General features: G+C 57.6%; 8 protein-coding genes across 8 annotated transcripts; 4 read left to right on the top strand and 4 right to left on the bottom strand.

The window, feature by feature from the left end:
• Positions 1–272: 272 nt before the first annotated feature.
• On the bottom strand, positions 273–2,105 carry KRP23_11382 (uncharacterized protein; the record flags this gene model as incomplete). Its single annotated transcript, XM_067881927.1, has 1 exon — positions 273–2,105. One exon carries the CDS (start codon positions 2,103–2,105, stop codon positions 273–275), a length of 1,833 nt encoding a protein of 610 aa, XP_067740218.1.
• Positions 2,106–3,332: 1,227 nt separating this feature from the next.
• KRP23_11381 (Serine/threonine protein phosphatase 2A 57 kDa regulatory subunit B' theta isoform) lies at positions 3,333–5,161 on the top strand (the record flags this gene model as incomplete). Its single annotated transcript, XM_067881926.1, has 7 exons — positions 3,333–3,657; positions 3,740–3,936; positions 4,007–4,146; positions 4,254–4,332; positions 4,419–4,553; positions 4,650–4,999; positions 5,083–5,161. The coding sequence occupies 7 exons, from the start codon at positions 3,333–3,335 to the stop codon at positions 5,159–5,161; spliced, it is 1,305 nt and encodes a 434-aa protein (XP_067740217.1).
• Positions 5,162–5,855: 694 nt separating this feature from the next.
• KRP23_11380 (ATP synthase subunit beta, mitochondrial) lies at positions 5,856–7,446 on the top strand (the record flags this gene model as incomplete). The annotated part of the gene is made up of 2 exons (XM_067881925.1): positions 5,856–6,158; positions 6,244–7,446. The coding sequence occupies 2 exons, from the start codon at positions 5,856–5,858 to the stop codon at positions 7,444–7,446; spliced, it is 1,506 nt and encodes a 501-aa protein (XP_067740216.1).
• Positions 6,238–7,644, bottom strand: KRP23_11379 (uncharacterized protein; the record flags this gene model as incomplete). Its single annotated transcript, XM_067895928.1, has 1 exon — positions 6,238–7,644. The coding sequence occupies one exon, from the start codon at positions 7,642–7,644 to the stop codon at positions 6,238–6,240; it is 1,407 nt and encodes a 468-aa protein (XP_067740215.1).
• A 272-nt stretch (positions 7,645–7,916) lies between these two features.
• On the bottom strand, positions 7,917–9,043 carry KRP23_11378 (30S ribosomal protein S18; the record flags this gene model as incomplete). Its single annotated transcript, XM_067881924.1, has 3 exons — positions 7,917–8,325; positions 8,391–8,934; positions 9,001–9,043. The coding sequence occupies 3 exons, from the start codon at positions 9,041–9,043 to the stop codon at positions 7,917–7,919; spliced, it is 996 nt and encodes a 331-aa protein (XP_067740214.1).
• A 492-nt stretch (positions 9,044–9,535) lies between these two features.
• KRP23_11377 (Serine/threonine protein phosphatase 2A 59 kDa regulatory subunit B' eta isoform) lies at positions 9,536–11,220 on the bottom strand (the record flags this gene model as incomplete). The annotated part of the gene is made up of 4 exons (XM_067881922.1): positions 9,536–9,703; positions 9,778–10,650; positions 10,713–10,824; positions 10,898–11,220. The coding sequence occupies 4 exons, from the start codon at positions 11,218–11,220 to the stop codon at positions 9,536–9,538; spliced, it is 1,476 nt and encodes a 491-aa protein (XP_067740213.1).
• A 450-nt stretch (positions 11,221–11,670) lies between these two features.
• KRP23_11376 (uncharacterized protein) lies at positions 11,671–13,146 on the top strand (the record flags this gene model as incomplete). The annotated part of the gene is made up of 5 exons (XM_067881921.1): positions 11,671–11,896; positions 11,980–12,188; positions 12,251–12,664; positions 12,728–12,791; positions 12,848–13,146. The coding sequence occupies 5 exons, from the start codon at positions 11,671–11,673 to the stop codon at positions 13,144–13,146; spliced, it is 1,212 nt and encodes a 403-aa protein (XP_067740212.1).
• Positions 13,147–13,249: 103 nt separating this feature from the next.
• Positions 13,250–14,212, top strand: KRP23_11375 (uncharacterized protein; the record flags this gene model as incomplete). The annotated part of the gene is made up of 1 exon (XM_067881920.1): positions 13,250–14,212. One exon carries the CDS (start codon positions 13,250–13,252, stop codon positions 14,210–14,212), a length of 963 nt encoding a protein of 320 aa, XP_067740211.1.
• Positions 14,213–14,214: the final 2 nt, after the last annotated feature.

Genomic DNA, 14,214 nt, shown 5'->3' with positions numbered 1-14,214 from the left:
CGAAGAGGAAGACTCCAACCAGATAGCATCTTTGGATATACCATTTTAGTCGTGAAACAAACTTTGGTTGCATGGTGTTCTTCTCGTTTTGGTAGGAATGGTGAGTGGTCGGTCCCATTCTGACAGAGATACTACATGTACAGTGCACAGTTAAAGACACCGACATCGTATTTCTACATTATTCTACTAGTTACATCAATACATTCAACGTACACAACAATCATGAACGGATACGCCACATCACTGCTTCCAGCGTGCTTGATTCACGGGCTTCAAGGCAGCATCGGCTGCTGCGGGTCTGCATGATTGATGAGCAAATCTACTGCCACCTCAAACGTCGTAAGGTAGTAGCCGAGCTCGCCCGTGATGTCTTGGGGATCACACATCACCCGCAAGAACTCGCGTGTGATCAGCAGCTGCGACATATTGCTCATGACAAGGGCAAACAAGTGCACCGAGATGAACTCGTCCGTGGTCATCGAGGGCCGCAGCACCATATCGAGCTCCTCAACAGACGTGAGGCTGCTCGTGGTTCCTACGGACGAAGACGAGCGCGAGGACCCGCACGTCTGGAAAATGGCTCCAGCTGCACGCGCCAAACACTTGAGCTTGTCGAGCGGTAGCGCGTACTCGTTTACGCGGCGCAGCTCGCGACGTGCATCCTCCCAATCGCTTCCCGATCCAGCCACAACATGCCGAGGCACCCCGAAAAAGGACTGAGGCTTGGTCTGAAGCGCCTTGATCTTTCCCTTCAACGCGAGTTCATCGTCCCAGTCCGTGATCGTGTGCAACGCCTCATGGACATGGTCTTCTAGCGGCACAAGCACGCGCTTCTGCACAAAGCCGCATACTGCATGCTTCACCTCGTCCAGGAACTCGTCGTAGTCCGGCTCTGAGCGCTCCGTGCGAGCTGCTGCAAGCTGCGCCAGCAAAACCTCGTCCTTGAGCATGCCGTCTTTAATCTCGCCCATCTTCCGAGATACAGTGTTCAGAAGAGTCTTGGCCTTTCGTTCGGGCATGCAAACATGTTTGTCATCGACGCTCATGTGCGTGAGCGCAGCCACAAACGACTCGCAGGCGCGCGACACGCTGTGGCTGGGAGCTGCGAAGATATCCTCCACCAATTGCGACGCGTTCACTTGGTTCTTGATGAAGAAGCACGTGCACCCTCCACGGTCAAACACGTCGCAGTGGCGGTGCACGCCCACAAACTCCTGCAACAGCAGCACGGCCTTCCTCCGTCGTGGTCCCAGTGGCGCCGGTGCCACGAGCGCCGCCGTCTGCCTCAAGAACGAGTCGAACACCACTCGTCTCTGCGTGTTCAGCGATCCTCGGAAGTGGAAAAGCTTCTTGGGCAGTCGAAACCTTCTCAGTCCTCGAAACGTCCCCCACAGCGGCCGCTTCACCGGCGCATCCACGAGGCTGATCTGCTGAATCTGTGCGTAGAACTGCATCATTTCCTTGAGACTCTTCTTCACCTGCCACCGCTTCTGGGTCTCTGCGTCCGACACTTTGAGCACGAACATGGCGTCGGCCTCCACGCGCACCACGCGCACCACGACCGCATAGCGGATGTGCAGGTCCAGGTACTCCCTGGACGCGCTGTGCGGGTCGAACGCCTCCTCCTCGTCCAGAGACGAGCTGCGGCCGCAGCGACACACGCGCATGGCCGACAACGTGCGCGGCAGCGTCTTATTCGTGGTGTCACAGCCCGCGGCCTGAGTCTGATCCGGCGTTTCTGGTCCGAAGGCGGCGAGAAGCGCGTCGACGCCGTCGTCTTGTGCGTCATCGTCGTCTTCGCTGTCGTCGCTGAGGCCGCAGACCGGCTCCATCTCGGGCTCGTCCTGTTCTGCGGGGTCCTGCAGCTCCACGTCCTGGTCCATTGTGGGCGCGCGGCGGCGCTTGCGGCCGTGCTGCGAGAGCTGCGCCACAAGGCACTGACCGCCCATAAGCCGATCCACGGCCGCGGGCTCCAGTGACAGCTCGGCGTAGTCCTCGTCGTGCAGCAGCTCGTCCAACGCCGGCGACGCTAGGCTGTAGCAGCTCATCGAGAGTGGATGTGGCAGCACGACAGCAGATTCGTTAATGAGGACTGTCGACACCATCCGAGGAGCGAAATACGAACTATCACGGTTCAACTCGAGCAAAACCCGTGTATACAGATACCAATGTTAGATATGAAAACACTTATTGAAAGATAAATCAATAGTGCAGTGATTCTTTATAATTGTTCCTGTTAACTTATATGTTTTATAGTGGTTTATCATTTGACAGGTACCTGTGATACCTGGTAGGTAGGGGAAATCGATTAGGATTTGAGGCTCAACCACACCGAACCAAGAAGATGTGCATGGACTTTCGGCGATGCGCCTCGCGAGTCGCGACGCGGATATCCACATGATCTCGCCAAGAGCGGCACGCCAGCGATATTATTATCGCGGAGGCTTTTACTTGGTTTCCAGGAAGGCTGCGCTTCTCTGTTGCTTCTCTATGCAGAACGCGGACGCCTCGCCAACTGGTCCGACGCCAATTACTACCCCTGCCATGCGGTCGAGTCCGCAGTTGCTTGTGCGGCGACGTGCCACCGTCTACCCTAGCGGTAGTGAAACCCTGACACCTCGGCAACCAGCTCCGATGTCCGCCGTCCTGATCACGGGCACCTGCTCGTCATAGGATGGTCAGCCAACGTTCCCCCGACCGTTCATCAGCGGATGTCCTGCATTGCATGGTGGTCCCGTTAATCAACTTGGGTTTGTGCAGGCTGCGACGAGATGACATCTCATCTCTGGAGGTCCTGCCGCATCAGTTGACCGCTGCACAATTGCCCTCCGGCTCTCAGCGCTGGCACCATCGAAGAGCTCACTTGCAACGGTCTCCGATACGGCCGAAAGTGGCAAGCCTGCCACCACCACTCACTCGCAGCACCTTGCTGGCCAGCCCTAACATGCAGACTACTGTACACACATCTAGCACCAACGACATAGTGGTTGAAGACGCTGTATCCTTTGAGACAGCACTCCTCTTCATCTCCGATGGATAGGCCGCTGCCGTCGATCGCATGGTGACGACGCCACCTTTAGCGTATTCATGCTCAGCTCCATGAGCAGCAAAACTTTGCATCGCGACGTCGTGTACCGAACTTGTGGGAATCAACGAGTCCAACCCCAAACAGCAAACACAATTGAACTGCATCCCGCGGTATGTGTAAGATACCGGTACTCTACAGTATTTTTACTTTTTCTGACAAAAACTGTTCCACAAATGTCTGAAGTCAACATTTACAGTTGGCGCGCTCGAAAGCCGGTGCGGGGAGAACGAGCCGATCTTGGGTCATGACGTCCGCCAACGGGGCGATGAAGCTGGGGGAGCTGCCGGCGCTGGAGGACGTGCCCCCGAGTGAGCGCATGCGCCTGTTCCGGCAGAAGCTCAAGCTCTGCGGCGCGCTGTACGACTTCTCGGACATGCGCAAGCAGGTGCGTGAGAAGGAGGCCAAGCGCAACGCGCTGCTGCAGATCGTCGAGTACATTTCAGCGGGGAAAGTGGCGTGGGACCCGTCGGTGGTCGCCGACCTGCTCGAGTGCGTGGGCTCCAACATCTTCCGCCATTTGGGGCGCGGCTCGAACGCGTCGATGGTCAACGCCAGTGGCAACGTGGAAGGTGACGAAGCGGCGCCATTTCTCCCTCTTTTGCTCTCGAACTGATAGGGGGATTTTGGTGGTTTTTTTTTACTATTATTTAGCGGCGCCCGAGGACGATGAGCCCATGCTGGAGCCGTCGTGGCCGCATATGCAGTTGGTGTACGAGATCTTACTGCGTTTCGTGCTGTCGAAAGAGGTGGACTCCAGAACGGCCAAGGAATATTTCAGCAAGAAGTTCATGATCAAACTGCTGAATTTGTTTGACTCGGAAGACCCTCGAGAGCGGGACTACCTGAAGGTGGGGGGTGGATGGAGTGGAGTCTGTAGAGCTATGGTTGCTCACTTGTACGTTAATTTGTTGTGTGCAGACGATTCTGCACCGCATCTACGGCAAGTCGATGGCGCTACGGTCATTCATCCGCCGATCCATCAACGATATGTTCTACACGTTCGTGTACGAGACGGGATCGCTGCAGGGTGTGGGCGAGCTGCTAGAAATCCTAGGAAGGTATGCTGGCGTTATTGACTGCGGGGGGGGGGGGGTTGCTCGTTGTTGTGACATTGTGAAGGGAAATGTCTGATTCCTTTGCGTCTTGCTTGGACGTGTCGATGCAGTATTATCAACGGTTTCGCGCTTCCGCTCAAACCGGAGCACCAGAACTTCCTGGAGCGTGCGTTGATCCCGCTGCACACGGTGCGTATTGACTATCGATGGTAGCGACTTTGTGCAAGGAGAGCTAACGAGTTGTGGTGGCCGGTTCTCGTGACTTTGACGAGCAGGCAGGAAACCTAGCGATGTTCCATCAGCAGCTGGCTTACTGCACGACGCAGTTCGTGGAGAAGGACCCGCAGACTGCGGAGCCGATTATCATGGGACTGCTGAAGTACTGGCCGGTGACTGCAAGTGCCAAAGAGGTACCGTCCATCTCTGTTTGCTTCTGGTCTGCTGGTTACTTGTCAAAACTGTACAAGGCCCAAGACTCATTCGTGTGGTGGTTGCGTGTACCTCAGATCCTGTTCCTGAACGAGCTCGAGGAGATCATCGAGATGATCCAGATGGAGCAGTTCGCGGCAGTGATGCGGCCGCTGTTCCTGCGGATATCGCTGGCAGTGTGCAGCAGCCACTTCCAGGTCTCTCAGCGTGCCTTATATTTATGGAATAACGAGGCACTGGTGCGGCTCGTGAGCGCGCGGCGGGCCGAGATCCTGCCGCTTATCTTCGGGCCGCTCTACCGCAACTGCGAGAACCACTGGCACAGTACCGTGCAGACGCTGACGTACAACGTGCTGAAGCTGTTTATGGAGATGGATTCGCAGCTTTTCGACCAGTGCTCCGCGCAGTTCGAGGAGCGGGAGGGAAGGTGAGAGAATGCAAGCCCTGCTCTTGCACCGGCCTGGCTGGTTTAACAAACGCGCCATGACTGACGGTTGCTTGTGTCTACAGAGCGCAGCAGACGACGGAGCAGCGCCAGATCAAGTGGGCAGCCTTAGAACACCGCTTGCAGGCGCAGGGACCGATGTGACCGACGCGTTCGCTGCTGCTGCGTCCAACGAACGATGGCAACTACTCCAATAGCAACCAACCACACCCCATTGCGGAGGGAGGCGGGACGAGGAGTAGGGGGAGTCTACTCTGCATCACGGCCGGCAAACCAGACCGGCTCAACAAGGTAGATAGGCAGGTTGGCCGCACTGGCTGACCGCGGAGTCGGACGACCTCCTCTCGCAAGCAACGCTTCACTGGTCTGCCGCCTTTGTCTTCATGTTTCCATATCGCTTTTGCTCTTTTTTCAGTGTACCAACCAACACCCAAGCGCTAAGGTATCAGTTGCCTCCATTATTGTAATAATGACCGATGCAATGACCTATTGCTTTGAGTTCGCTGCTGCAGTAGGCAACAGGGCACTGTTGCAGCGACGCCGGCAATGCCTCGAGGGCGGGCACTTTCAGCCGCACACGTTGCCGTTGGTTGAAGGCACGGCTCGGGCGCCATTCAGCCAATCACTGTCGAGAAGGTAAACTCTTTTCGGCGAATCATCACCAGTTGGAGTTTTGGCGGGTCCCCCAGGTGGCATACAAAAGCCAAGTGAGTGGGCGTGTGTGGTCCTCATTGGCTCCCCCGGATCGCCCCCCCTCGACGGACGCTCTGCGCCGCCCGTTGGTTCATTTCCGCTTTCAGCCGCAGACAGGAGCAGTTCGAGGAAAAAGAAAGCTAAGATGCTGTCTCGTGTGAGCCGCTCCGCCCTGCGCGGCGCGCGTAGCATGGCCACGGACGCCAAGAAGCTGACGGGCTCGGTGGGCCAGATCACGCAGATCATTGGTGCCGTCGTGGACGTGCAGTTCAAGGACAACCTGCCGCCCATCCTGAACGCCCTGGAGATCCAGACCCAGGACGACACGCGCATCGTGCTTGAGGTGGCCCAGCACCTGGGCGAGAACACGGTCCGCACCATCGCCATGGAGGGCACGGACGGCCTCGTGCGCGGCCAGGAGTGCGTCGACACGGGCAACCCCATCATGGTACGGACCTAGAGTTCCAAAATGAACCTATAACTCTAGGACAAAGGTATTTATAGCTACTATTGTTGAATGTGCCAACCTATAGGTTCCCGTGGGTCCCGAGACGCTCGGCCGTATCATGAACGTCATCGGCGAGTCGGTGGACGAGCGCGGCCCCATCAACGCCAAGCGTACCGCCCCCATCCACACGTCGGCTCCTCTGCTGACGGAGCAGGGTTCGGGTGCTGAGATCCTGGTGACGGGCATGAAGGTCGTGGACCTGCTGGCCCCGTACGCCAAGGGCGGCAAGATTGGTCTCTTCGGAGGCGCCGGTGTCGGCAAGACGGTCGTCATCATGGAGCTCATTAACAACGTGGCCAACAACCACGGTGGTGTGTCCGTGTTCGCCGGTGTGGGCGAGCGTACCCGTGAGGGTAACGACCTGTACTACGAGATGATCGAGTCGGGTGTGATCAAGATCAACGACGACGGCACGACCACGGGCTCCAAGGCCGCCCTGGTGTACGGCCAGATGAACGAGCCCCCTGGAGCTCGTGCCCGTGTGGGCCTTACGGGTCTCACCGTCGCCGAGTACTTCCGTGACGTGGAGGGCCAGGACGTGCTGCTGTTCGTCGACAACATCTTCCGCTTCACGCAGGCGTGCTCGGAGGTGTCGGCTCTGCTGGGCCGTATCCCGTCCGCTGTGGGCTACCAGCCGACGCTGGCCACGGACTTGGGTGCGCTGCAGGAGCGTATTACCTCGACCAAGAAGGGCTCCATTACCTCGGTGCAGGCCATTTACGTGCCCGCCGATGACCTGACGGACCCGGCCCCGGCCACGACGTTCTCCCACCTGGACGCCACGACCGTGCTGTCGCGTCAGATTTCCGAGCTGGGTATCTACCCGGCTGTGGACCCCCTCGACTCCAAGTCGCGTATGCTCGACCCGCGCATTATCGGCCAGGAGCACTACGACATTGCCCGTGCCACCCAGAAGCTGCTGCAGGACTACAAGGGTCTGCAGGACATTATCGCCATTCTGGGTATGGATGAGCTCTCGGAGGACGACAAGCTCACCGTGGCTCGCGCCCGTAAGGTGCAGAAGTTCATGTCGCAGCCGCTCCACGTGGCTGAGGTGTTCACGGGCAAGCCCGGCAAGTTCGTGCCGCTCCTGGACACGATCTCGTCGTTCAAGGACATCATCGCCGGCAACTACGACGACCTCCCGGAGGCTGCCTTCTACATGGTCGGCGGCATCGAGGAGGTGAAGACGAAGGCTGCTGCCCTTGCGGCCGAGCTTGACGAATAAGTTAGTCGGTTCGAAATGCAGAGCGGAAAAGCAATCCAACTCCTCCAGCGGATGAAAGCGGCGTCTAGTGTGCGGCACGTGAGACCGGAAATTGAAAAAGCAACAAAGAACTCGAGCAGGCCTCTTGGTTTGTAATTGGACTCGCTTTTCTTTCCCGGCCTCTCGTTTCATGTCAACGTGTAGCTCCGGCCTCCCCATAAAGCAATGAAAACATAAACCTCAAGTTTCGTTTCGTCTGTCGTGTTCTCCAAAGAACTGCCTCCTTCCTACAGCACTTGACAAGAGCTCAGCGGGCGTTCTTCTCTGCAATAGTGACGACACCAATCAGTTGCCGAAACGGAACTACGAACTGCAAGTATCGCTGTCAGAAGAGTCTGCCACGGACATTGGATCGTTGAGAGCCCGACGGCTTAAGACGATCGCGATTGCGGAGGACATCTCTTGTCGGCCACGCCCCTCTCTTCTATTTTCTAATCATACTCGAAGTCCTCATCGAAGTCCTCGTCGTCGTCGTCGTCCACAACATCGTTGTCCTCCTCGAGCTCCGCCGCGGCGATGATTTCGTCGTCGATGGCCTTCCACTGCGCGGGCGTGGGCTCCGGGTACCTCGACAGGTACGGCAGCAATGCGAGCTGACGCGAGACCTTGACGGCCTGGGCCAGCTTGCGCTGCTGCTTGGCCGTCAGTCCAGTGAACCGACGCGGACGGATGCGTCCCGTGGGCGAGATGAAAAGCCGCAGCAGGTCCACGTCCAGAGCGAGCTCCACGACGTCCTGGTGGTTAGCAGCCACAAAGTACTTCCACGGCTTGGTCTTGTCCTTCTTCATGGGCTTCCTCTTGTCCGCCGGCAGCATCCAGTTGAGCATCTCGGGGGACATCCTACCAGTAGAAAGCACACTAAGTTCTCACAACACCCACTCGAGCAAAACCCTCGCAAAACGTACGCCATGCCCTGGTTCACGTGCTGGAAGGGGTCAGCGACGCTCTCGTCCTCATTCACTCCGATCTGACTCTCCGCGAGGCTCAGCAACGCGTCGTAGCCAGGCATCTCCACGTACAGACGGTCGTCCTCCACCTCACTCGGCACCTCTCCGATGTCCACGTAGTCTTCACCTTCGTCCTCCTGGTCCCACTCAGCCACCTCTCGCTCGAACTTCTTGGCCCACTCGGCAGGGCTAATCTCGTCGTCGTCGTCGTCGTCATCGTCGTCATCGTCGTCGTTGTTGTCGTTGTCGTCGTCCAAGTCCACCTCAGCAAACTTGAGTTCCTTGTCGTCCAGCTGCTGGCTCAGGTACTTGACCTCGTCCGGCAGCTCCGTCGGGTCCTCGTCAGCCTCCACCTTGTCGAACGTCGACTTCTTCTTCTTGCCCTCGTCCTTCCCCTTGGAGGACAGCGAGCGAACTCCCAGCACGTGGCTATTAACACTCAGAGTGGATGGGATCTGCACACGCAGCACCGCAGCCTGGGCATTGGAGCGTCGGCCCAGCGCTGGAATGGCACAGAGCTATAGAGTTAGTCAGGGAGTTGAACACACGGCGACAACACGCCACGCACCAGCGATCGCAGACGCGCAGGGACGGAGCCACACGCGCACCATTTCGACTTGAGGAACCTCTTTCGCTTCTGTGGTTGAGAGGAGCTACCGCTGGAGACGGATGTGATTGGCCGAAAAAGGGATTTAGAAATTGACTTGGAAATTGTAAAGCACGCTTGATAGTGGGGGCTGCGGCCTTCATCTTTTACCAACACTAAAGGAAAAAAAGACACAGGCCACCTGATTCGCAGCTTGTGCACGTGCAAACCTGGCTGCCCCGTCATCTAAATGCAATCGCCGTTCATGAAAACCTAATCTGTCTGCCTCTCGTGCGCCGGGATGGATGTGGTCGTCAGCAAAAGCGAGAGCCAAAGCATTCGACTTCCCAGCGGAGCCCACGCCTCCTTTCGGTCCCGGCCGTCTCCTTCTCGTCCCGTCTGCCTTCACCACGCCCCACTTGGTCCCCAGCTCGTTTCTCATTCGCTGCTATTGTGCTCGCAGGCGCCGCCCCCAACGCGTGAAGCTCGCCGCGATCTGCTCTGTATAAAGACGCAACTAGGCCGTTGACGATGGAGCCTTCGATGCTGCCATCGACTCTATTTTCCGCCACTTGTCCTGATCTTTGTCCTTCACGTCAGCCATAGCTTGCTCCTTCAGCGAGTAGTCCTTTGCGCACTGGTCGTAGAGCGCCATGTCGTAGTCCATGTACAGCTTCAACACGTTCTGTAAAGACAACCCCCAGCACAGCATTGTAAGCCTCAGAGAATAGCACCCACACAATGCAGCAGCCAACATACCTGCGCGAGGCCTTCGACAGTGGTGTTCCAGTGTCCGAGCGAGTTTCTATGAAGAGGGCCGTAAATGACGGGCAGGATCAAATGCGCGTGCTGCTTGCTCAAGCATCCGTTGTTCACGAGGTGCTCGTTGTTCCACAGGAAGAGGGACCGCTCGGATACCTGAAAGTGCTGGCTGCCGAGCCACTTGGCCAAGCCATTGAAGAGCGGCTTGTGCACCTGCTGCAGCTGCTCGCTGCCCATGAGCTCCAGAATCTCCTCCAGCTCGTTCAGGAAGATCACCTGCTTGGACGAGTTCGACCAGGGCCAGTACTTGATAATGCCCTGGATGATGGGCACCGCCGTCTCGGGATCCTTTTCTACATACTGCGTGATGCAATAGGACAACTGCTGGTGGTACATTGATACGCACTTGGGCTTGTGCAGCGGCACGAGCGCGCGCACGAGGAACTGCAAGTGCTCGGCCTTGAGCGGCATGGCAAAGCCGTTGATGATGCTGCCCAGGATCTCCAGGAGCTCGCCCACGCCGTTGTGGCGCTCGGTCTCGTACACGAACCGGTAGAACACGTTGCTGATGGCCTTGCGGATGAACGACCGGTGCGACATAAACTTGCCGTAGATGCGGTGCAGGATGGTCTTGAGGTAATCCCGTTCGCGCGGGTCCTCGCTGTCGAACAGGTCGATCACCGAGAGGCAGAACTTCTGGTCCACGTACTTCTTGGCCACCTTGGCGTTCACCTCGCCCGACACGATGAAGCGCAGGAAAAACTCATACACCACTTGAAGGTGTGGCCACGAGGCTTCCAGCACGGGTTCGTCCTCCTCCGGGTCAAAGTCCTCCGTCTGCGGGGGCAGCGCGCGGCAAATGTTGACCGACTGCACACAAAAATAAACTCAAATAAGACTCGAAAATGCCTCAAAATCTGTGAGCCACGTACCACCATGGACATAATATCCGGCATGAGCGTCTCGGTGAAGATCTTCTGGCCGCCGGGGTTGTTCACGTAATCTACCAGCTCCAGGAGCGTCTGGCGCTTTAAATCCTTGCCCCTGAGGATAAAACCCATTTGCGCAAAACTTAGCTTTTGCGCAACAAGTGCAAAAACAAGCACAAAAAACCCACCGCTTGTCCGAAGTTGGGTCGTCGAAGTTGAAAATGACCGAGCACAGCTCCAGCTTCTGCTGGAACAGGGCCTCCCTCCGCTGCAGTGACGTGTCCTTGAGGTGTGGCAAGTCCTTGAGCGCCTGGATCTTCTGGTTGCGCGCCATGAAGGAGCGGCGCCGCTCGCGCTTGGGCAGCGACACGTCCGAGCGCGCCACGTCGCCCACAGGCGAACCCACGCCTCTGGGGCCGCCGTCTACATCCATGCGTTCGGGGGAGGTGGCACCGATGTGCTCTCCGTTGTTGCTAAGCTTCCGTTTCACCGTTTGCAGCATCCCCTTCATCGCTTAGCGTCCCGCCACGTTTGGTTTGGTTCGATTCAGGCTCAAGCACCCAATCACCCAACACAAGGAAGGGAAAAGACCCAAACGCAACGCTTCGAAATAGGCTGCAAATAAGACAATGGTGAGGAGAACTTCTTTGCGCAAAAAGGTTGTTTTGCGTTTTGCGCAGCTCCGACTCTTGAGCCAGGAAGACGCGTAGGACACGTACGCTGCGAGGGCGAGTGGTGCGGAGACTGCGCGGGGGGCTCCTTGGCGACTGCGAGCTGCTGGCCGTCCGCTGGCTTGGCTTGCGGTCACTCAGTCGCGTTTTCTTCCTTCCTTTTCCTCCCCCTTCCCCCCCTCCACGCACCATAATAATTACAGTTCTAGCAGGGCTTCCCCCGTCTAAAGCGATTATCCGCCATACAAACGCCAAGTGCGACTAGGGGTGCTAATCACAGCCTGCTCAAAATGGAGCGCGAATTGGCGAGGCGTTGTGGGCGTCAGGTGCGCGTCGCCGAGTTCGTGACGCCAAGCGCAAAGGACACGATTCGCACGGGTGGTGCAAATGCCGCTGCGGATTCGCGCAACGCGCCAATGCTGTTCGCGGGCTACGTGGAGGCGCTGTATGCGCGCAACGCGTGGCTGGCAGTGCGCGTGGACATGTGGGCCAGCGGAAGCACCTGCTTTCGCCAAGGTGCAACTGCAACAGCGAGGATTAGCACAATACATGTTGCAATTTGCAGTTTTTTTTAATGTTTGCGCTTGTTTCTCTTGTAGTTAGGAGCTCGAGTGTGTATCTGCAAAAGAGCGGGGAGGATGTTGCGCTCGGAGGTGCAATGACGCAGCTGCACCAAGTTGTGACGCTGAACGTGGGTGTAGCGACTCGGGGGGATGAGCTGCCGGCGTTGAGTGGCGACGAATTGACAATTGCGCTGGAAGCTGTGGTGCAGCAAGCTGTCGAGGCGTTTCGCCAAGTGCAAGTCCAAGTGAGAAATTGCACTGCAAATTTGCTCTGCTAACCTTTTTCTGACGCTATTTGCGCTTACAGGCTTTGCAGAATGCGTCGCAACGAGCGAAATTCGAGTACGACATGTTGCAACACCATCATGGCCTGGAGGTGCTGGTGTTGCACAGTGCCAATGGAGGCAGAAATGTGTTATTTGCACTCCCGCTTCTTGGAGAGGAAGCGCAGTGGGATCCCAAGATATTAGTGCAGTATGAGGACCCGCAATCGGTGTTCACCCCAAATGGGTTCAACGGCCCGAACTTCTCGAACTCGACCGATAGACTGACGATCTTTATCGGGTACCCGATGAACGATGAGGAAGAGTGCAAATCGGACGGCGGTTGGCCGCTTCTCATCGAGTGGCCGACTGGAATGGAGCTGTCAAGTCAAGTGACGCAAATTCCGCCGTCCAGCAAAGCGCAATCTTCGGTGGAGCTGATGTCTTCGTGCAAAAAGGTACGCAAATGTTTCGCGGGGTTTGCGGTATTTGCGCTAACGTTTGTGTGTGTTTTTGCGCAGATGTTCTTGCAGCAGTGGAGAAGACGCAAAGAGTTCGTTGCCGAATTGCGCCAACGCGTTATAGGTAAGTCCTCACGTTTTGCACCTCTGCGTGTTGACAATCGCCTAACGTTTCTACAGTGTTCGAATACGATGCTGTGGATTTCGCGCAAACGTTTTTCATGCTGCAAGAGCAGTTGGACGCGCAATCTCCGCTGCGAATCATCGTGTTGCGGCTGCAATTCACAGCGGCCTTCTTCCTCACAAATTGCATGGGCGATTTGCACGTGACGATGCTGGACGGGGAGAATGCGGTCGCGGTAGCGCTGGCTGCCTCCAGCTCAAGCCCCGAGCCTGCCGACAGCCAAACGAGCGTCGCTCGGTTTCTCGACTCCACCCGCAGCAGTCTGCTCCGACACTTTTACGCAGAAATGAACTAGCCACTCGCTCATTTGCACAAACGTATCTTCCTCCAGGCCCGATCCAGGCAGTCACTCCCATTTCGGATCCAACCCGACCGCTCAACGTCCCCCAGCCGTCGGAATGCCAATGCGCGCGGCCGTCCTCACGCCCGAAGACGAGCAGCTCCTGTCTCTGCTGGAAGCGCGACGCGACGGCCACTTCGCGCGACTGCCGCAGCTCTCGGGCTTTCGCGTGCTGGCGCTCGTCGCGTACGAAGATCTGGACGGCCGCACGAGCGACAAGTTCGTGATCGGCGCCAACGCCGAGTGCGCCAACATCGGAGGCGCCACCTGCGCCGAACGCGCGGCCATGGCGCAGCTGCAGCTGCTGCCTGTGCGTCGCGTTCGCGCGGTTTACCTCGTGTCGGACTCGCCCCAGTGTCTGACGCCCGGGACGCTGTGCAGAGAGTTCCTGCTCTCCAGCCCGCTCGTGGCCCCGGACACGCCGTTCGTGTCCAGAGCCAGCAACTGCCGCCCGTGTGTCACCACGCTGGCCGAGCTCTATCCGTTCCCGTCGCTGTACAACCAACTGCCGAGAGCTCAAGTGTTGCCGTTTGCACGCCACTTCTGCGCGCAATTGGCACGTGACGGCCAATCGTTCATCGAGTTGCAGCGCTCCCAGATGACTGCAGACGAGCAGCGCGTGTACCTGGAAGCTCTGACGGCAACGCAGCGAGACGCGAGAGACGACCTGTTCCCGCTGAGGTACGCGGCAGGCACCCGCTTCTCGGACGGACAAGTGAAAGTCGCGTGGCAGCACAAGACGCTCGAGTTCGGCAGCTCGCTGGACGCCGTGTCCAAGCTCATTCCGTTCGTCGAGGAGAAGCAGCAGGACGTGCAGCCCCAGTTCTTGCTGCAAGTGGACCAGTTCGGCATTTTGCACGCCCCATTCGCACGTGCGCGAGCCTATTTCTTCGAGTTTGGGTTCGTGGACGTGCCGGTGCTGGTCCACGATCCAGCTGGGCAACTTCACCGCGTTCCTATCGGTACTTTGGTGGCCGAGTCTCCGGATTGTATCGCCGCTTCCACTGCTATGAAGGAGTAAGG

The sequence above is a fragment of the Phytophthora ramorum genome, assembly GCF_020800215.1.
Source record: "Phytophthora ramorum isolate Pr-102 chromosome Unknown Phyram_PR-102_s0012, whole genome shotgun sequence".
NCBI classification, from domain to species: Eukaryota; Oomycota; class Peronosporomycetes; order Peronosporales; family Peronosporaceae; genus Phytophthora; species Phytophthora ramorum.
The sequence above is the reverse complement of the archived record's forward strand: the minus strand, read 5'-3'. Positions and strand labels throughout refer to the sequence as shown.